Genomic DNA, 23,594 nt, shown 5'->3' on the forward strand with positions numbered 1-23,594 from the left:
AAATGTGGAGAATAATATAGCGGCACTCAGTAATGTGGACATGTTACATTTCAGTTAATCAAGCTCCTTTATCGGTCTTAAATAATTATATATGTCTGAAAACATAAAACATGCCGTACTTAGCAAAATTAACAACTTGTGCCTGCTTACTCGAACTTGTATCTTAAACATAAACTATAAAACTTTGGACTATCATTTGAGAGTTTTCGGATTCGAATGTCAATCCAGCTATCCTGATTTCGTTTTCTATGATGTAGGGAGATCATTCGAGGCAAATGCTGGGATGGTCCGTGTCAATGGGCCATTTCCAATTAGCTCTCCAATTTTCCTGACTATTGTATATTTGTTTTTCTAATTACCTCGTCGATAATGCGTAAAACAAAACAAAAAAAAATTGTACCTGTAAGACATTTATTATCAAAATTTGTTGTGCCTAAAATAATTTTGATTTCTTTGTGTATCGTTTTAAGCCCTTTTTTTTTTTGGTAGCTTTTCATACATATATATTTCTATCCCACAGGTTCTGTATTAGCCAATGATTCCAGCCTATAATAACTAATATGATTTAAAATAGCGATTATGTTAGTAACAGTTTGAATGATCGCTTCTCTCTCGCTCAGCAGATAAGTAGGGAGAGGTAGTCATAGCCAAATAGCACATACCAATAATACTGGCTGCGGCTATATGTTTCGGCTTTGTCAATGTAATCAACAACTTATTTTCTGTAATAGTGAGCCTGGAATGTTTTTGTAGTACGGATATAAAGCTGGCCTCACTTGGGATGTGACTTTGTTCCTGTTTTGTCTTAGTGAACACTTCACTTGCAACTGGACAGTGATTCTTGGTGAAAGACGGCGAATGGTGGCCATTTTAAAGTAGTACTAAGTTAGATTACTTGTTCATTTCCCCTCGGATTAACTTTCTTTTTCCGCATGTAGCTGCCTAAGCTGTAGCATGTATATATTTTTAAAATCCTTCGAGCAAAGAATTTACATGCAAGTAACTTTTCATTGAAACTAAACTGTAATATCTTCAAAAAAAATTTTAACGTTCCCTACTTTACACATAATATTTGACAACAAGCGTGGACTTAAAAAAACACTGTGTTTCTTTCTTGAATGGTTTAATACCACATATAAATTTCCATTCACACATTATTGAACCAGAAAAAAATATTTGTAGTTTAAGGTGTACTGAATTTCACATGGTCGACTTGAACTATAAAGTTCTATCTTACAGATGATGTAATATAATAATCATCAGTGTTTTGGATGGATGTTTCGTTATGCCTGGTGTGAGTGTTGAAAGGAATGTTTTACGCTTGGTGGCTGTAGTGATGTATGCTCATCACAGGAATCAGAATGGATGTGTGAGTCGTGTTGGGCCATACACAGACAGGGGCGTAGCCAGGGGGGGGGGATTAGGGGTTCAAACCCTCCCCCCCCCCCCCCTTAGCACCAAATATTTAATTAATTTTTTATTCATCACTCAAACAAATTTCATATTAAAATTAATAAAAAAAATTACCATTACAATATTTAAACTTAAGTACCGAAAACAGCTAAAAAATAGCACTATTTTACACCTTAAAATCCAAATTTTCCCGGGGGAGGACCCCCGAACCACCCCCGCTTTAATACGGGGGGGGGGGGGGGCGGCATGCTTCCTAACACCCCCCCATACACAAATCCTGGCCACGCCACTGGGTGTGAGTGTTGAAAGGAATGTTTGAAGCTTGGTGGCTGTGGTGATGCATGCTCATCATGGATGCGCGAGTGGTGTCGGGCCATGCACGGAAGTGTGGTGTCTCGGGCAGGCGCGGGGCTGCAGACGTGCAGCAGCCGGCCCGGCCCGCAAGACGACGACGTGGACCTGGTGGTGGACGGCGACGACACGCTGGCGTACGGGCCGCCGCAGTACTCCGAGTCGGACGTGGTGGTCACCAGCGCCGAGGGCCCGCGCGAGGAGCGCGAGCGTGAGGCGCTGCGCGACGCCGTCATCAGGTCAGTTGCAACACGCGACTCGCCTGGCTCGCCAGTCGTGTGGACGCGAGACAAGCCGAGGTCAGTTGCAACACGTGTGCTCGTGCGACTCGCCTGGCTCGCCAGTCGTGTGGACGCGAGACAAGCCGAGGTCAGTTGCAACACGTGTGCTCGTGCGACTCGCCTGGCTCGCCAGTCGTGTGGACGCGAGACAAGCCGAGGTCAGTTGCAACACGTGTGCTCGTGCGACTCGCCTGGCTCGCCAGTCGTGTGGACGCGAGACAAGCCGAGGTCAGTTGCAACACGTGTGCTCGTGCGACTCGCCTGGCTCGCCAGTCGTGTGGACGCGAGACAAGCCGAGGTCAGTTGCAACACGTGTGCTCGTGCGACTCGCCTGGCTCGCCAGTCGTGTGGACGCGAGACAAGCCGAGGTCAGTTGCAACACGTGTGCTCGTGCGACTCGCCTGGCTCGCCAGTCGTGTGGACGCGAGACAAGCCGAGGTCAGTTGCAACACGTGTGCTCGTGCGACTCGCCTGGCTCGCCAGTCGTGTGGACGCGAGACAAGCCGAGGTCAGTTGCAACACGTGTGCTCGTGCGACTCGCCTGGCTCGCCAGTCGTGTGGACGCGAGACAAGCCGAGGTCAGTTGCAACACGTGTGCTCGTGCGACTCGCCTGGCTCGCCAGTCGTGTGGACGCGAGACAAGCCGAGGTCAGTTGCAACACGTGTGCTCGTGCGACTCGCCCGGCTCGCCAGTCGTGTGGACGCGAGACAAGCCGAGGTCAGTTGCAACACGTGTGCTCGTGCGACTCGCCTGGCTCGCCAGTCGTGTGGACGCGAGACAAGCCGAGGTCAGTTGCAACACGTGTGCTCGTGCGACTCGCCCGGCTCGCCAGTCGTGTGGACGCGAGACAAGCCGAGGTCAGTTGCAACACGTGTGCTCGTGCGACTCGCCTGGCTCGCCAGTCGTGTGGACGCGAGACAAGCCGAGGTCAGTTGCAACACGTGTGCTCGTGCGACTCGCCCGGCTCGCCAGTCGTGTGGACGCGAGACAAGCCGAGGTCAGTTGCAACACGTGTGCTCGTGCGACTCGCCTGGCTCGCCAGTCGTGTGGACGCGAGACAAGCCGAGGTCAGTTGCAACACGTGTGCTCGTGCGACTCGCCCGGCTCGCCAGTCGTGTGGACGCGAGACAAGCCGAGGTCAGTTGCAACACGTGTGCTCGTGCGACTCGCCTGGCTCGCCAGTCGTGTGGACGCGAGACAAGCCGAGGTCAGTTGCAACACGTGTGCTCGTGCGACTCGCCTGGCTCGCCAGTCGTGTGGACGCGAGACAAGCCGAGGTCAGTTGCAACACGTGTGCTCGTGCGACTCGCCTGGCTCGCCAGTCGTGTGGACGCGAGACAAGCCGAGGTCAGTTGCAACACGTGTGCTCGTGCGACTCGCCTGGCTCGCCAGTCGTGTGGACGCGAGACAAGCCGAGGTCAGTTGCAACACGTGTGCTCGTGCGACTCGCCTGGCTCGCCAGTCGTGTGGACGCGAGACAAGCCGAGGTCAGTTGCAACACGTGTGCTCGTGCGACTCGCCTGGCTCGCCAGTCGTGTGGACGCGAGACAAGCCGAGGTCAGTTGCAACACGTGTGCTCGTGCGACTCGCCTGGCTCGCCAGTCGTGTGGACGCGAGACAAGCCGAGGTCAGTTGCAACACGTGTGCTCGTGCGACTCGCCTGGCTCGCCAGTCGTGTGGACGCGAGACAAGCCGAGGTCAGTTGCAACACGTGTGCTCGTGCGACTCGCCCGGCTCGCCAGTCGTGTGGACGCGAGACAAGCCGAGGTCAGTTGCAACACGTGTGCTCGTGCGACTCGCCTGGCTCGCCAGTCGTGTGGACGCGAGACAAGCCGAGGTCAGTTGCAACACGTGTGCTCGTGCGACTCGCCCGGCTCGCCAGTCGTGTGGACGCGAGACAAGCCGAGGTCAGTTGCAACACGTGTGCTCGTGCGACTCGCCTGGCTCGCCAGTCGTGTGGACGCGAGACAAGCCGAGGTCAGTTGCAACACGTGTGCTCGTGCGACTCGCCCGGCTCGCCAGTCGTGTGGACGCGAGACAAGCCGAGGTCAGTTGCAACACGTGTGCTCGTGCGACTCGCCCGGCTCGCCAGTCGTGTGGACGCGAGACAAGCCGAGGTCAGTTGCAACACGTGTGCTCGTGCGACTCGCCTGGCTCGCCAGTCGTGTGGACGCGAGACAAGCCGAGGTCAGTTGCAACACGTGTGCTCGTGCGACTCGCCTGGCTCGCCAGTCGTGTGGACGCGAGACAAGCCGAGGTCAGTTGCAACACGTGTGCTCGTGCGACTCGCCTGGCTCGCCAGTCGTGTGGACGCGAGACAAGCCGAGGTCAGTTGCAACACGTGTGCTCGTGCGACTCGCCCGGCTCGCCAGTCGTGTGGACGCGAGACAAGCCGAGGTCAGTTGCAACACGTGTGCTCGTGCGACTCGCCTGGCTCGCCAGTCGTGTGGACGCGAGACAAGCCGAGGTCAGTTGCAACACGTGTGCTCGTGCGACTCGCCTGGCTCGCCAGTCGTGTGGACGCGAGACAAGCCGAGGTCAGTTGCAACACGTGTGCTCGTGCGACTCGCCTGGCTCGCCAGTCGTGTGGACGCGAGACAAGCCGAGGTCAGTTGCAACACGTGTGCTCGTGCGACTCGCCCGGCTCGCCAGTCGTGTGGACGCGAGACAAGCCGAGGTCAGTTGCAACACGTGTGCTCGTGCGACTCGCCTGGCTCGCCAGTCGTGTGGACGCGAGACAAGCCGAGGTCAGTTGCAACACGTGTGCTCGTGCGACTCGCCCGGCTCGCCAGTCGTGTGGACGCGAGACAAGCCGAGGTCAGTTGCAACACGTGTGCTCGTGCGACTCGCCTGGCTCGCCAGTCGTGTGGACGCGAGACAAGCAGGAAAAGTAGCGTTATCCACAGGCACTGGTGGCGAGTCGCCCGAGTAGTGGACGCAGTACGTACTCACACCTTTGAATATATATACTGTATAGAAGTCGCGAGTGGATAGGATTTACTCTACGTTTTTCAGGAGCGTATGATGAGCAGCTTGGGAACTTCACCGCTGCAGGGCGCTGCCGTAACGCCCTGTATCGTCTTAGGTTGTTATTTACACGTTAGAGCGCAGCTCTGTCGCCCGCTGTCATTCCCCGCACCCCCCACCAATCATTCACTGCAGCTCAAGGTCGTTCAACGGGAGGGGGAAGGGGTGTTTGAAGAGTTCGACACTTGTCCGCTAGGGACCACCACAAGTCGATGCCCTAGAGATGGTGGCGATTGCGGCGGTGAATTAACCAACTACCTCAAACCGTATTAGAAATTTTAACCTGGGCTGGCGACTTCTATACAGTAGATATATTCAAAGCTCACACGCAGAAGCATGGCGAGCAACTGGAAAAGTGTTGATGAAGTGTAATCGAGTTCAAGTAAAAGCCTGGCTAGTTTACCAACGGTCCAATGAGCACAAGAACGAACGCAATGAGTGTGGACAGGCCTTAAAACATTCTCCACACGAAGTTTCAGAAACATTTCAGAAATGCAACATTGCAATGGTTCTGAAATATTACGGACATATATCTGTAAACTTTTTTTTTAAGTGAAACCTCTTTACACCCAGTAAGGTAGGTGAAGGAAATAACGTAATCAGAGTGCAGCGTAAAAGCGAGGCAAAGAATAAGGTATCGTTCAAAACGAATTAAGTAGAGTCAGACAACTGTAATATTGCCGGTTTTTTCGTTGCCATGTTTTTACAATTGTGAACCTCCATTGTGGTTTTTATTAGTTCTCAGTCTTACTTCCCGAAAACACAAATGGCAGCATCAGCGCTCGATGGCATTTTGCACTTTATAATGCTTGCTCAAATTCTTATACGCTCACGTACCTGTACACTCGCCTATACGTTTGTATACTTGCACACTTATACAACTGTTATAATCATGGGCATATACCCCGTGGGGGCCAAGGGGGCAGGCCCCCGTGGAATCAAAAAGCCCCTCTCCGAGGGGGCCCGGCTTGTGCTTGCAACATCGTGACTGTAAAATGAACATAATGAACGTTATACCGTGTTATATCTCTGAGAATCCTACAGATTTTAGCCTCTGGTTATAAATATTAGTGTAACCTACACCTACAAGTTTTGTGTTCCTCTATCTATGTAGTTTCACTTCTAACTCGCGTGGCGCCACTCATTTTTTTTCTGGATTTTAAGTTTTGAAATTTATTAATAATGTGTTTTTACGATGCCTCAGCTTAGTCGCCATAGTTTTTGTTTCGTTTTTCGCCAATTGCAGCTTTTTTTATAAAGAAATAAATTTTCGAAAATTTAATTATAGAAGCAATTTCGTGTGTGATATCAGCTGCGGAAATTTTTAAGATTAACTTCTAGGTAGTGATCACAACGCACAACGCAGCAAGTTAGAAAGCAATTTTTTAAATGAATTTTTTCTTACTAATAGCGTAATAGCAGATACCAGTAGAACATGTCTGACCAAAATATTTGTTACAGGCCACTCAATTGAATGCTTTTACAAAGTGAGACAGAATTCTACTGACAAACTTTGACTACATGTTCATCACGGAAAAAAAAAAAAAAAAAAAAGTTAAAAACCTATTTCTAATGAGTGTCTTAAGTGCTTCCAAAGACTGTTATAGATACGCCTTTGAAGATTAAAATATAACAGCTTTTTTATTAAAAATAGTATAAAATGTTTTTAATTAAGCAAAGAAATCTTTTTACGACAGCGTTTAGTTGTGCGGTGGTTGTAGGCCTCTGTTAAATCAAACAGTATCTAGACGCTCAGTTTTACATCTTAGATAATTTCCCCATTATTTTCAGTTAAAAAAGTTGTTTACTCCAACAGAAACCAGCTTTCGATTTTAGGTTATGTATATTTTGTGAACTCATTATTTCGTGGTGAATGTGCAGCCGATGTTTGTTGGTCGAATTCGGTCTCAACCAGTGTAGTGGAACTACGAAGAAATTTCTTGAGATAAAATGTGTTGGCTCGTAGATAATGTTATGGTAAATATCACTTAGGACAAGTTCGTTTTCTGTCTTTTATGAACCATAAACGGAACCTATACAGGTTGATTCTGAATTCAACCGACGAAGTTCGGTTGCAGGTTCATCACGACAAAGAACAACATTTTTATTGTAAATAATAGAGAAGATGTTTAATTGAATGGTGTTCTACAACCACCACGAAAATCTTCACTGCAGCAAAATTATTTCATTGAAATAATTGGGAGTGTTCCATCTTAAATACTTTATTGTATACAATAAAAAAGAATGTTGCGCAGCACCAACTTCCAAGACATGTGCCAGCCTCGGGAAGCACTTCAGACCATCCGTTGCTTAGATGTTTGTCGTGACGAGCCTTCAGCCGAAGGTTGCAGGTCGGTCTCGGACTCGCCCAGTGAAGCAGACACGCAACCTTCAGCCGAAGGTTGCTGGTCGGTCTCGGACTCGCCCAGTGAAGCAGACACGCAACCTTCAGCCCAAGGTTGCTGGTCGGTCTCGGACTCGCCCAGTGAAGCAGACACGCAACCTTCAGCCGAAGGTTGCTGGTCGGTCTCGGACTCGCCCAGTGAAGCAGACACGCAACCTTCAGCCGAAGGTTGCTGGTCGGTCTCGGACTCGCCCAGTGAAGCAGACACGCAACCTTCAGCCGAAGGTTGCTGGTCGGTCTCGGACTCGCCCAGTGAAGCAGACACGCAACCTTCAGCCCAAGGTTGCTGGTCGGTCTCGGACTCGCCCAGTGAAGCAGACACGCAACCTTCAGCCGAAGGTTGCTGGTCGGTCTCGGACTCGCCCAGTGAAGCAGACACGCAACCTTCAGCCCAAGGTTGCTGGTCGGTCTCAGACTCGCCCAGTAACGCAGACACGCAACCTTCAGCCGAAGGTTGCTGGTCAGTCTCGGACTCGCCCAGTGAAGCAGACACGCAACCTTCAGCCCAAGGTTGCTGGTCGGTCTCGGACTCGCCCAGTGAAGCAGACACGCAACCTTCAGCGGAAGGTTGCTGGTCGGTCTCGGACTCGCCCAGTGAAGCAGACACGCAACCTTCAGCCCAAGGTTGCTGGTCGGTCTCGTACTCGCCCAGTGAAGCAGACACGCCTGTGTGATGTTGACGAGGTGTGTGTTGTTATGCCGCAGCCCGGACGGCAACAGGCCGTCGCCCGGCGGCCGCGACCTTGACCTGGACTCCGACGCCAAGGAGCAGGAGGAGCCCTCGTCGACGGGTGGCGCGGGGGCGGGGGCGGGGGCGGCGGCGGCGGGCGACCGCAGCGCCCCCGCCGACTCTGCGGCCGACAGCCGCGTCCTGGAGGCGCTCAAACTGCGCATCCGCGAGCTGGAGCTGGAGTCGCGCGCGTCCAGCGACCACAAGTTCAAGTGCCTCATTTGTATGGTGAGTGCCTCGCCTGGGTGCCACAGCTGAAGGAGTGGTTTTGGAATACCGGTGTTTTGCCAACTAACATTTCAGCTTCGTTTAAGATGGCTTCCTGGACGTCATAAGAGACCCAAATAACTTACAAAAAAATATTAATATTTAAACACAGGAAACAAGCCAAAATCAGCCGATGTCAAATGATTAAAAACATAGAAAGCACAGAAAAATTCCTTCCGTGGAATTAGTAGTAGAATTATAGATTGTTTAGTCCAGTATGGTTACCATTATGGTAATTGAAAATCGTTCTTGGGGCTTAGATAAAAGGTCAAGGGATTTCAAAATGGCGGCTGCACTGACAAAACAGTTGGAAGCCTGTGCTATAATTTACTAAATTAATTTAAGGCTAGCCTACAAATGATTTAGCACAGTAAATAGCACACGCACTCGCACACGGCACACGCACAGCACAGAACTTCAACCTACAATTAAATAACACACGCACAGAGAAATCGGAAGTTTATACAAAATATTTCCGAAAGTTAAAGGAAGTGCAGCGAAGGAAAAATTGTGTACATCTATTGGTAGCCTTGTCAGAGGAAAACAGCTGATATTATTTATGTTGCGCGCGCTATGTGAGGATGGATGAAAAGGAAAAGAATTTGATACTCGATTCACTACTACATTATTTACATTTGTTATCAATAATTTCGTGTTATATTGATCAAAATGTTCGCAATGAACGACGGCGTCGGTGGTGGGTGCGTCCTCTAAACAAATGTCGTCGGGAAAAAGGTTGTTTTCAACAGTTTACATACCTTCGTAATGAAGATCACGAACAGTTTTTTTTTTTTAATTTACGCGAATGAAGTGTTGCCAGTTTGAAAAGCTGCTAAAATTATTAATCCCCGTCCTTGACAAAAAAGAACACCAGGCGCACGCCCTTGTCTCCTCCACTGAAGCTGGCACTGACACTAAAATAACTGGCCCATGTAGTCACTTGCCAGTCTATTGCATGGGACTTTCGTGTTGGTAGTTCTAAAATGCTATAAAAATCGTAACTATATAACTAAAAAATGTAAACAACACTAAATGAAAATATGTCGTTTTGGCGCCATTAAGGTAAACTAGCATAAAAATAATGTGAAACACTGAATTAAAATATATGACGCTTGCAAGGTAATTCTATTCATTTACAGAATATTTACAGTTGATATGAAATCCTTGTTCACACAAGGCATCAACGATCGCTTGCCACGCATTTTTCTTGGCTTCTTCATTTGTGAACCCTACCAGGGTTTTATCAAATAAAATTGGTTTGCTTTCAACCAGGCAAACTAAACTTATGTCGAAATTAGTCTCTTCATTCATGTTGAAATTGAAGGAGACTATTAGTAGTATATATTGGCCGGTCCTGAAACTGGGTCCTGGGAGAGGAGCGACGAGCCGGTCCGCCATCTTGGATTGTGACGTCACGGCGGCCATATTGGATGGTTGTGCCCTTGACCTTTGACCGTGACCCCGGCGGCCATTTTGGATCCGCCATTTTGGATGACGTAATTGTGTGTTCTCAAAAATTCCGGCGATGTGTTTTCCGCCATATTGGATGATGACGTCACCGTTGCAATTTCCGTTACGGTCGCCATCTTTAACTTTTTTATTTATTATCCGATTTTAATGAAAAAAAATTAAAAAATTAAAAAAAATATTAAATAATAAAATTTTAATAAATTACTTAAAAAAAACATAAATTAACGACACGGAGCTCGGAGTCCTCGGTTCGAACCTGGTGAGGGCAAAAAAATAAAAATGGCGACCGATCCTTCCCCCGTGGTGGGTGCTAGCAGAATGACCCCCACCTATTATGTCAAAGTATATATATCTTCACCTAGTATGACGTCATGACCGCCATCTTGAAAATCCGTAATTTTTATGCTAGAAATTCGGAAATTTTTTTAAAAATTATAAAAAAATTCAAATAATAAAAATTTAATAAAAAATTTAAAAAAACTAGAAATGTTCCCCATAGTGGCTTAAATTCCCCATGGTCAAGCCGCTCTAAGCCGCATGCTGTGGGGAGCTTCGATCGTGACCTTGGCGGCCATATTGGATTCTAGATCATTGCTCATTTTGTTATGGTCGCCATCTTTAACTTTTTTATTTATTATCCGATTTTAATGAAATTTATTTTTTTTAATTTATAAAAAATTAACTTATTAGAAAACGGATTGATTATATCGATTCCTGTCCTTGGTTCGAAACCGGTGAGGGCAAAAAGAAAAAGAAACATCAGATCCTTCCTCCACGAAAGCTACCTAAAGACTAACTTACCATCAGTAACAAGGTATATATCGTAAACCGATATGACGTCATGTCCACCATCTTGGCTTCATCCACTGGAGACTATCATCTTGTTTTCGTCTGATAGAGTGTGCAGGCGACATGTTAGAATAATTTTCTGTTCACCATACCTTTAATCTCGACTGTTGGCATTGAACTTTGACTGTGACCTTGAACTTTGACCTTGAAATTTGACCTTGACCTTGAAATTTGACCTTGTCCTTGTCGACCATCATGGATCCGACATTTTATGTTCAGTACATGCTACCAGGAGCTACCACCTGCTAGTGCTCATTGCCACCATCTTGTTTTCGTCTGCTGGTGGCCACCATCTTGTGTGTACTAGTCTTACCATCATTACCAACATTACCTTCATGCTAGTTTTATTCTAACCCGCTAGAGTACGTAATCATTTATTATTACTGAGGTGCCCGACATCTTAAAATTTGGATGTCATCTTGAAAATACAAAATAACTAACGCACAAAATAAGGTATAATACCAAAATTCATTAAATAAATTTACCATCAATAAACTGATAAATTAGGTCGACTTAGGTCCTTGGTACGATCCTAGTTGATAAAAAATTAAATATAAGAACAATTTAACATAATAGTGACAGGTTCGAGAAATAAATCAACACAAGTTCTTTCACAAAATAAACTTTATTACATGATTTCTACTTTACTACAGGATCACTTGCGAAAGCCGGCAATCTTATAAACATTTAGGTCCGCATAGGCGTGAAATGACTAATTCTTAGCTCCAATCTGCTTACACTAGAAAGTGTCCAGCCAGAACCTTTACAGACATAGTCCTCCTCTTCTTGACAGAGTTTCTGGATACCGTTTTTAACAGTTTGCTTCACATCGTTAGAACTGTAAATTACTGCAGCCGATGTCTTGAATGCACACTTCTTCACTTCGTCATCGAATGGATACGGCTTTCCATATATACAGTCCAACCACAAGTTATATTTTCATGGACCGTTTGTTGCTACGTCATCAGTAAGCTGATTGATTATGTTCTGTCTGATATCGTCAAGAAAATTACAAATGTCTTTCGACTCACCTAACGTATTTAGATAATAGTAGTATTTCAATGTTCCACGAAATGCAGACTGCACCAAGTATAACCCATTATCATTCACTTGTAATGCGCCGAACACAGTCTTATGTTTATTTTCATGTTCAGACGCCATACCAATCGGTTGCTGCACATCGGTTTTCTTGCTTGTACGCTTACGAGTGTCCAATATAAAGCGAGGAGTGGAAATTTCTACAGGTAGTTCTTCAGTATACACACGGACTTCACCTTTACATTTTTTCACATGTCGTCGCAAACTGTCAATACGTGTAAACCAACCATGACACACATCGCAGCGAAACTTTATACGAGAAGGATTCTTTTTGCATTTACTCCGCTCATATCTCCGTGCATCATGAGAAAATGCGAACGACATATCACAGTAGCTGCAAGGATACAGTGGTGATGAAGACGATCCTTTCAGACCCGAACCAGATGATGTTGTTGCAGCAGTTGCGCCATCTCCAGGCATACTCTTATGCACATCGATGCATCATTGTTGTATAGAAACCTTTACTTTCTGCCGCACAGCAGGACCTCTACATGTCTTCAGGTGTCTTTTCAACTTATCTTGCCTTGCAATTTGCTTACGACATTTGTTACAGCTAAACATTTTGCGAGGAGGATTCTTGACACATTCTCGCTTTTCGTGTCGTCGAGTATTGCTGTTGTTTGAGAAAATCTTGTCGCAGTAACAGCATCGATGTTCGTTAGTCGTTCTTGAATCACCAGCCATTGAAGTTTCCATCGAGGACGAAACGAAGTTCGTAGAGTTTTCCTGTGCAGCCAGCACCACCGGCATTAATGTCTCTCCTGCTGACGGTATCGCGACTGTTGAAGTCTCCTCTTGTGATGACGTCGTCGTTGCCGACGGGATCTGCACCTTCTCCGACATTGCTGACGTCAGGGTTCCCGTAGTCGATGGTACAACATCCATCAAGTTCGTCGTTTTAGATGGTAAAGATGCCATCGAGTTCACAAGAACAGGTAATTACGCGTCTTATGCACTAGAAGAATCAAACTAGGTGATCCTTACACTGGAGACGTCAGTAACAAACTGAGCAACCTGCTGTCTAGGACTCGCTTATATACATGTACCGGTTGGAATAATACGCTAGTCAAATCAAGAACCAATTACTATAATACTCGAGTCAAAACATCATTGAAAGAAGAAGCACACCAAAATAAGGTAACACTTTTGGAAGAAAATTCGACAAATTAAATGGACACGCAATGCACGCACTTGCAGCTTTCATCTCAAGGTATCATTTAAATTTCATTCAAGCGAAGTATCAAGCCAATGACACATCATATTTACATCCTATTGCTCATACGATCTTCAAAATTTCCCAGCATTATAAATCACATCAGTTATAGAAGGACTTATAGTTTATAACAAGCATCATTTCAGTCATTTTTCTTTAACAAAATCAAATTTAAAAAATTCAAAATATACACGTTAATCAAAAAACCAGGTACGTAAATATTTTATATACTTTATGTACACAGTATGCGTCAAGAGCTTGAAAGTACATATGTAAGAATGGTATTTAATAAAACTCATAGTAAATTGTATAATTATGTATTCCCAACAATATTCATCAGATCAATAAAAAGTAGGTTTTATTCTATAAACCCCACATTTCTTAGTTCATGTTTCTTTGAGGACGTATAAATTATCATCATTTCGCGAACCAAGTAGAAGATTTAGCCTATTATACCATCATTTGGATTGACTCTCGATGAACAATTGGTCTGTCATGCTACGGCTCCCATCTTCTGTACATATATGTTATTAATAGTCTTAAAATCTCCGCGTTCGTTTCACTATCACAGACGCAAAGTCATCATCACCGTAGTGACCAGTTATAATACCAGGAGCTGCATCAATATCACACATTTTATGATATAGTTTCCTCATTTAGTTGTCAGAGATTTACCACAATCTATGATCTTGTGAGCTTCACAATATTCTCTAATGTTTTCGAGACATGGTTAGCTCCATTCTCATTTTCTGTAAAAGCTAGTGTGAGCAGTTTTATTATTTATCACATCATCCAAACATTCCAAACTCAATTAAATTATTTAATTATATAGAACAAAAATCATCAAAGTTCCTTTCATTTAATCATAGGAACCACTTCATCCTTTCCACCTATAGTATAGCTTCTTGAACCCAAAAGTCTTTCATTATATAACATGCAGTGTTCTTCAAGAGATGTGGTATACTACCAGTTCTACATACAAATCCATCTTATCAATAATTTGTTTACACAATAGAAAAAAAAATCATCACGTTAATTTTACGTGTTTTACTAAATTATCACTTCGACTAAAATAATTACCACACCTAGTTATTTCTACAAAGGACTCTTTACCCAAGATATTTTAACCATCATCTCTGAAAACAACCATGTCCCATCTATATTACATAGTAAAAGAGGGTTAGTGGAGATAGTACACGCCACAAGTACCAGTCACCCATAGGGTAAGAACCATGTGGTCGATACCTATCTCAGACATTGAAGCAACTCTGTATTATTACCTGCATCATGTAGAAAAATATCTTCCTATACATACGTTTTTAAAATTATTCACGTACGACTAAGCCAAAGTACCTAAATTCAAGCTTGTTAAACTCAAATATTTTTAAAAATTCTCGAGGCTAGAGACAGAAGTTGTCGAATGAGACATGGAGACAGGCACCTGCAAATGATCAATGAAAACTCGCGTGGGAGTGGCAAGCTTGTTGATTGCGTCGACAGTCAGATGTTTGCTCGAAACATGCATACATCACCTCGCTAGCGTTCCAACACATTACACGTAAAACTCCAGTGAAATCGTAATAAAGCTCATGTAAAGTACTCGCTGGAATCAGTTAAAAGTGCTAAACACGGATCCAGAGCAGAAAATCAGCCCTCGAATGTATAACTCGCTACTATAAAAAAAAAATTTGTAGTGTATATAACAGATTCAAATCCAATAGCATACTCCTTACTCTGAAAATTATAAGCGGCAAAATATTTTAAATCATGACCCCGGCTAGTATACATTTTTTTCGTGAACCCTAAATTCATGTTAGTAATCAGTACGAATGTGAGAGTAATTCGGACGAATAATCGCTTACCAAGTATCCAGAATCTTACTGTTACAGCCCAGCCAGTGCACCAACTTACTCCGAAGTGTACGCAATTCATTAACATTATTCAATTTTTTAATATCACCTCCGTAGTGTACAACAATATATGACAGGTTACGATTTAAGACCATAAATTTTCCACAAGGCTGTTAGTTTTATTTTGGGGAGTAATAAATTATTTCTCAGAAATAATAAATGAAGTTCCTATCGAAATTGCTCTAATGTTACGGCATTACCTGTACCTGCACTTTACCAAAACATCTCCCATAAAAATCTTAAGAATGCAGATGGCATACTCAGACTGAAATAATTTTCGCAAAAAACAAAACTGTTGTTAGCATTATTGGTAAACAAAATAATGCACACAAACAAGACAAAACGGACATTACAAATCCGACCTAAATTACGTGTCACATGTAGTTTATTACATTAAGATAAACGATGTAGGTTAGGAAAAAAAAATTAAAAAAAATCTTTAATTCAATAATTTATTTTTAAATTGTACATTTATACACAATAAAATCTGACATGGTATATATATCATATACATTTTACAGTCCTTGCAACATTCATTTTTATTACAATAAATTATTATATTTCGTTTTAAGATTGACAAAATACAACTAATTCATACCGATCACGATACATCAGATCAGGAGTGTAACACCTTAGAGGCCCAGAGATGATGCTAGAAACCCACCTTTACAAAATTTATAATGTTTTTTCAAGTAAAATTTTCGTGTAACCTGTACACCGCACTTCTCACACAGAAATTTTACACGGTCAAGATTTCTTCTGCATCCATTATTTTCATGGATGTGTGTACTTCGTAGTCGTTCAAAACGTTTACCACAGTAGCGGCACTGATACAGATATTCATCGCAATTATCATCGCTTCCCCGATGTTCAACTTGCAAATGAACTTTGCTTTTACAATGCCTAATCAAATTACTTCTGTTTGTGAAATGTACACCACATGGGTCACACGGAAATGTCACACGATTAGCGTTTCTTCTACATACATGATTTTCATGTCTTCTTGCATGTTGACGGTATTTAAAACTCTTGGCACAGTAACAGCACCGATGTTCGTTAGTCGTTCTTGAATCACCAGTCATTGAAGTTTCCATCGAGGACGAAACGAAGTTCGTAGATTTTTCCTGTGTAGCCAGCACCACCGCCATTAATGTCTCTCCTGCTGACGGTATCGCGACTGTTGAAGTCTCCTCTTGTGATGACGTCGTCGTTGCCGACGGGATCTGCACCTTCTCCGCCGTAGCTGACGTCAGGGTTCCCGTAGTCGATGGTACAACATCCATCAAGTTCATCGTTTTAGATGGTAAAGATGCCATCGAGTTCACAAGAACAGGTAATTACGCGTCTTATGCACCATAAGAATCAAACTAGGTGATCCTTACACCGTCGTCGTCGCCAGTAACAAACAGAGCGACCTGCTGTCTAGGACTCGTTTATATACATGCACCGGTTGGAATAATACGCTAGTCAAATCAAGAACCAATTACTATAATACTCGAGTCAATACATCATTCATTGTTATTACTAAAAAAAATTAGGAATTTCAAGGAATAAGCTTCACAAGCTAGCAGAATATATTTATATATTTTTGTTTTTATTTTAAATTTTTTATTAATTTTTTTTTATTTTTAAATTTTTTTTTCCTCTAATTTTATGATATCAAAGAAAACGGGTGGTGGTTTTCTCCGTGTGCTTCTGATTATTCTTGTCAATATTATGGTGGTTTTCTCCATGTGCTTCTGATTATCCTTGTCAATATTATGGAGGTTTTCCCCGTGTGCTTCCTGATTATTCTTGTCAATATTATGATGGTCTTTTCCGTGTGCTTCTGATAATTCTTGTCAATATTATGGTGGTTTTCTCTAAATGCTTTTGATTATTCCTGACTAGACATCTGATGGTTTTCTCCGAGAGCACCTGATTATTTGTGAGTAATCGATCTCTGCATGAATGATTTTTTACTAAATGCGCCATGTCATTTTATTCAAAGTTACATTTAATTAGTGAAATCCTGCTAATAAATTAGCACTTACAATATTTTTTTTATTAGGTGGATTAAAAAAAAACGTTGCTCAGACAAATAATATGCTATGAGACAGCTGAGAAGCATTAACATGTAAGACAAACTGCATTGTCCTTGGTGACTATGACAGGTAATTTTATTCAGAGTTTCGTATAAATTTCCGAATTCTTATTAACATATCAGTACTTAAATTTTTTTTTATCAGGTGGAAGTCAGACAAAAACAAAAGATCATTAATCAGAAGATTACTACGTCATGAAACATCTGAGAAACTCTATCACACACGAAGATTTCCCTTCCCCTTGAGTTCTAGCGAAGCCCTCCTTCTGTTGCGATCCTGCATCCCACACAAAACATTGACTGCTTATACAGACAACTGATACATGCTGGATGCTAATATGTGAATAGATTATCTTGAGATTCTCGCTAGTTCTTGATATTATTCACTAATTTTTAAATAAGGACAATGTTCTTCCTTTTGAGATCCAGGGAAGCACACCTTTTAAACTGTTCGTAAGTGAGCATTCCACAACCTACGCCCAACATCGGTTGCTTTTACAACACATCGCATGAGGATATATGAAGGTGGGCAGTAAAACTACTTGGGCATGATTTTTTTCAAGATGAAAAAAAAAATGTATGGACGCTAATAATTGACGAATGCTCATACATAAAAATACGAAGTATCTAAAAAATACTTTTCGTCGCTATTCAACAATTATGTAGTACGTACAGTCTATTGAAGGTACGATACTCAAATATCAATCTCGATCTGAAGGACATTGTACATACTGTAGCAAATACTTCGATAAAAGCTATAATTCTCGTAGACATGGAAAGAACAATTGAGTTAAAAGCCCATTCGAACAAATACTAAGTTGCGGCAAGTGTGGTAGGCTGTTGACACGAAGAGAGAATTTAAAAAGACACGATAAAACTTGTCAAGCCAAGCTCGCGCAGGAGATAAAGTACATAGATGGAGACGGTATGCTCGGAGACATTACGTCTTACAATGAAATTGATCTACCTAGACTTAAAAGCGAATGTGTTAAAATCTCTCTAGGTCTTGAGAAAGGAAATAGCTTAAACAGTGTTGAAGATATAAGTACGGTAGAAGATAATGAAAGTATCATCTCCAGAAAAAGTGACAAGTCGTCTTATATTAGTCTTCTACGGACTTTAGAATTTTTTTTTTTTTTGACAATTAGCAAGTAAGCTTGCTGTCAATGGTGGTACTCTGTCAAAATATTCGAAATCCTGGGAAAATAAAGATGTAGATGTCAGTGTGTTTGACAAAGATGTGGACAGCACCGATGATGGTGATGTGAATTAACGTATTAATTATTACAACGACATTCAGAATATGTACAGCAAACACTCGAAGAAGATGGTGGCAACATGTGAAATTGATTATATTTCGTGGAAAGACTCGAACGTGATGGTGAACAAGTTGCGACTTTTACTTGTTTCGCAAGATGACGAAATTTTATCAGTTATCAAAGAAACGTGAACTAATCTTGATGAACTTAGAATTTCTGGGTATATAGAATATGTTATTAATGTGTATTGACTGACGAATTTTTATACTTATGTATTTTTGATTTAAATATAATTTTAAAAATTGATATTAAAAATGTATCGTTATTCATACCCTAGTAAAGTTCATGTGTTTTCTACATTAAAGAATTGAGTTGAGGATGACTATTTTAATATATATCTATGTGTGTGTGTGTGTGGTTGTTGGAAAGTTTACATTTTATTTTATGTAGATGAAGGAAAATGAGTGTCTAAGTTGGAAAGAGTATGTAGAATTGAGTGTCGATGACGGAAAATGAGTGTTGAATTGAGTGTCGATGACGGAAAATGAGTGACGAATTGAGTTTCGATGATGGGAAATGAGTGTTGAATTGTGTGTCGGTGATGGAAAATGAGTGTTGAATTGCGTGTCGATGATGGAAAATGTGTTTCGATTATGGAAAATGAGTGTCGAATAGAGAGTCGATTATGGAAAATGAGTGTCAAATTGAGTGTCGATTATGGAAAATGAGTGTAGCATTGAGTGTTGGTGATGGAAAATGAGTGTCGAATTGAGTGACGATGATCGTTAATTTCCATTTGATTGCATGTTAATGATGTAAAATGAGTGTCCAATTGAGTGACGATGATCATTAATTTGCATTTGATTGCATGTTATTGATGGAAAATGAGTGTTGACTCAAGTGTCTATGATGTAATATGAGTGATGGCAAATGAGTGTAGAATTAACTTGCATCCATCACTGAGTATGTGTAGCTTGGTTCTGAAGGTTCAATGGGTCCCTGGTCCTATATTAATTTAAACTTTGCTAACATGATCACTGTCAATCCTTTTTAACTAGCCATCGGTATGCTGTTAAATGACTGGATGTATATAAATACTAGGTTGTTAATTGACTTCATTTAGTTTTTGTGTGCTGAGTGTAGCCGAGTAGACTGATGAAAATAAGTGAGGAACTTAATGTAGAATGGACTTGCGTGGATGGATATGTTGGTGTCCTACTGTATGTGCATAAATCGAATTTGTGGTCTGATAATATTTTGGGTTATTTACGAAGATATTTATCGATGTGTGCTATGACAAGCATATAAATGTCTAATAAACTTATAGAGTAGGACTCTTGTTTCGGAGACTTTTGTCATAAGGCTTAACAAGGATCGACTCTGAAGGCTTTGAAGATGTATGGTACTGGGCATGTCTTGTCTGTAGCTATATCAACACTGAATGACCCCTGAACTGCAGATGAGAGGTACAAAAATAATTGACTTTGGACCTAGCCCGGTATCGGATAATATATTTTAGAAATGTGTTGTAGACATTTGGAGTCAGTTGGAGGTTATGTGTAGCTGTACATAATAAAATTTAAATTTGAGTAGTTAAAACTATGTTTGGTTTCTGAAAGTTCCATTGTTCAGAGACTCTTAATCCTTCTAGTAAGTCTAAATGAACCGTGTATGTAGGATGAGAGATTGGTGGTTAAAATCTATAATTTAAACTTTTATTCCTTGAAATTCCTAATTTTTTTTTAGTAATAACAATGGATGATGTATTGACTCGAGTATTATAGTAATTGGTTCTTGATTTGACTAGCGTATTATTCCAACCGGTGCATGTATATAAGTGAGTCCTAGACAGCAGGTCGCTCAGTTTGTTACTGGCGACGACGACGATGTAAGGATCACCTAGTTTGATTCTTCTGGTGCATAAGACGCGTAATTACCTGTTATTGTGAACTCGATGGCATCTTTACCATCTAAAACGACGAACTTGATGGATGTTGTACCATCGACTGCGGGAACCCTGACGTCAGCTACGGCGGAGAAGGTGCAGATCCCGTCGGCAACGACGACGTCATCACAAGAGGAGACTTCAACAGTCGCGATACCGTCAGCAGGAGAGACTTTAATGGCGGTGGTGCTGGCTACACAGGAAAAATCTACGAACTTCGTTTCGTCCTCGATGGAAACTTCAATGACTGGTGATTCAAGAACGACTAACGAACATCGGTGCTGTTACTGTGCCAAAAGTTTTAAATACCGTCAACATGCAAGAAGACATGAAAATCATGTATGTAGAAGAAACGCTAATCGTGTGACATTTCCGTGTGACCCATGTGGTGTACATTTCACAAACAGAAGTAATTTGATTAGGCATTGTAAAAGCAAAGTTCATTTGCAAGTTGAACATCGGGGAAGCGATGATAATTGCGATGAATATCTGTATCAGTGCCGCTACTGTGGTAAACGTTTTGAACGACTACGAAGTACACACATCCATGAAAATAATGGATGCAGAAGAAATCTTGACCGTGTAAAATTTCTGTGTGAGAAGTGCGGTGTACAGGTTACACGAAAATTTTACATGAAAAAACATTATAAATTTTGTAAAGGTGGGTTTCTAGCATCATCTCTGGTCCTCTAAGGTGTTACACTCCTGATCTGATGTATCGTGATCTGTATGAATTAGTTGTATTGTGTCACTCTTAAAACGAAATATAATAATTTATTGTAATAAAAATGAATGTTGCAAGGACTGTAAAATGTATATGATATATATACCATGTCAGATTTTATTGTGTATAAATGTACAATTTTAAAATAAATTATTGAATTAAAGAATTTTTTTTATTTATTTTTCCTAACCTACATCGTTCATCTTAATGTAATAAACTACATGTGACACGTAATTTAGGTCGGATTTGTAATGTCTGTTTTGTCTTGTTTGTGTGTATTATTTTGTTTACCAATAATGCTGAAGACAGTTTTGTTTTTTGCGAAAATCATTTCAGTCTGAGTATGCCATCTGCATTCTTAAGATTTTTATGGGAGATATTTTGGTAAAGTGCAGGTACAGGTAATGCCGTAACATTAGAGCAATTTCGATAGGAACTTCATTTATTATTTCTGAGAAATAATTTATTACTCCCCGAAATAAAACTAGCAACCTTGTGGAAAATTTATGGTCTTAAATCGTAACCTGTCATATATTGTTGTACACTACGGAGGTGATACTAAAAAATTGAATAATGTTAATGAATTGCGTACACTTCGGAGTAAGTTGGTGCACTGGCTGGGCTGTAACAGTAAGATTCTGGATACTTGGTAAGCGATTATTCGTCCGAATTACTCTCACATTCGTACTGATTACTAACATGAATTTAGGGTTCACGAAAAAAATGTATACTAGCCGGGGTCATGATTTAAAATATTTTGCCGCTTATAATTTTCAGAGTAAAGAGTATGCTATTGGGTTTGAATCTGTTATATACACTACAATTTTTTTTTTATAGTAGCGAGTTATACATTCGAGGGCTGATTTTCTGCTCTGGATCCGTGTTTAGCACTTTTAACTGATTCCAGCGAGTACTTTACATGAGCTTTATTACGATTTCACTGGAGTTTTACGTGTAATGTGTTGGAACGCTAGCGAGGTGATGTATGCATGTCTCGAGCAAACATCTGACTGTCGACGCAATCAACAAGCTTGCCACTCCCACGCGAGTTTTCATTGATCATTTGCAGGTGCCTGTCTCCATGTCTCATTCGACAACTTCTGTCTCTAGCCTCGGGAATTTTTAAAAATATTTGAGGTTAACGAGCTTGAATTTAGGTACTTTGGCTTAGTCGTACGTGAATAATTTTAAAAACGTATGTATAGGAAGATATTTTTCTACATGATGCAGGTAATAATACAGAGTTGCTTCAATGTCTGAGATAGGTGTAACCCTTCTTCCCCCTTAATTGGAAGAGGGGTTGCGTCCCCGACTCACTCTGGGCGCGAAGGGAAAAAATAAATATTAAAAAGCTAAACAATATAAATTCCCCACACCACTGCCCAGGGGTCAGGCCAAAAACTTCAAAGGATATAAAAGCAGAGTAACCATTAAACAAACAAGTGGCAAGAATTTGGACGTATGTTATTAAAAAATAGAAACTTGCAAAAATAGAATTTACTATACATAACCATACAAGCTTAGTTACAAAAGCTGACGTTAATAATGGCAGCATCTTATCCCCATTTGCGATACTAACAATAACCTTTAAAAAATCGTAAAAATATAAATACTGATAACAACAAGTATAAAAATATATAAGGGCGTGAGGCGTGGCCACTATAAAATATCAAAATTTACTGACTGCCCTAATACCAAAAATCAAACAAGACAAACAATACAAATATATAAAAAATTCTACAATAATAATACTGAAGTACAAAAAATTTATTTAAATAAAGTTCTTAAACTCTCAATCAACGGTTTAGTCTTTCTTCAGATGTTCGTAGGTAAAGACTTGCCAAAAAAACCAAAGTTAATATCCTAGGCGTGCGCTGGCTTCCTGACCTTCCTCACCAACTCCAGAGTCTAATGCCACGCCGGGCCATAGGTACGAATTCACAAAGGCGTGAACGATGATCAAAAAAAAAATTATCTTATTTTTAAGGGAAATGTAGCAAAAACTCTTCACGTAACATAACTATGTTACCACAGAAGTATTTATCATCTACTTCAAACAAAGTCTTACTTCTTTATTAACTTGCCAATGATTTCATAAAAACGTAGAATGGCCGCACCAACCAACATCAGGCTGCGCATGTAGTCCAATACCGATCGCATACATTTTATAATACTGCACAAGCTGATTATATTAGCTAAATGCAACTTTAAGTATGCAAATTCCGAAGACAAAGTCTCAAAAAACAAATTGCAAAATGTTCATTTCTTCCAAACTTATACTTTCATTACAACTACAGGCAAACGGGCGACCTTTTTAAAAAATCCCACACTGGAACAACGTGTGAAACAAATGGGCCTCTTCACCAAACAGGCTAATAAAAGTTCCGTCCAAATAAAATTTAGTATGGGAAAATACACAGTTCACTAGGTTTGCCAAAAACCAGTGCAGCACCACGAGGGTAAAAATCAAAATCGCGGCCTCTCTTTACCTTGATTTCTTCTGTATCACAGGGCAATCCATTGCCCTGTCACCCAGCGTGGAGCCTCCAGCCCAATACTCTTCGTCGCC

At 41.8% G+C, this 23,594-nt stretch overlaps 1 protein-coding gene across 5 annotated transcripts in view; it reads left to right on the forward strand.

Moving 5' to 3' along the window:
• LOC134529529 (E3 ubiquitin-protein ligase Rnf220-like) overlaps positions 1-23,594 on the forward strand; it is a 435,620-nt gene that overhangs the window by 364,011 nt on the left and 48,015 nt on the right. For all 5 annotated transcript variants that reach the window (XR_010074624.1, XR_010074623.1, XR_010074625.1 and 2 more), the window contains 2 exons: positions 1,817-2,003; positions 8,183-8,435. Coding sequence is in view for 2 of the 5 variants with exons in the window: in XM_063363716.1 (XP_063219786.1) it covers positions 1,817-2,003; positions 8,183-8,435 (440 nt within the window). In the remaining 3 variants the exon portion in view is untranslated. The remainder of the gene's footprint in view (positions 1-1,816; positions 2,004-8,182; positions 8,436-23,594) is intronic.

Source organism: Bacillus rossius, chromosome 2 (genome assembly GCF_032445375.1).
Source record: "Bacillus rossius redtenbacheri isolate Brsri chromosome 2, Brsri_v3, whole genome shotgun sequence".
Lineage (NCBI taxonomy): Eukaryota > Metazoa > Arthropoda > Insecta > Phasmatodea > Bacillidae > Bacillus > Bacillus rossius.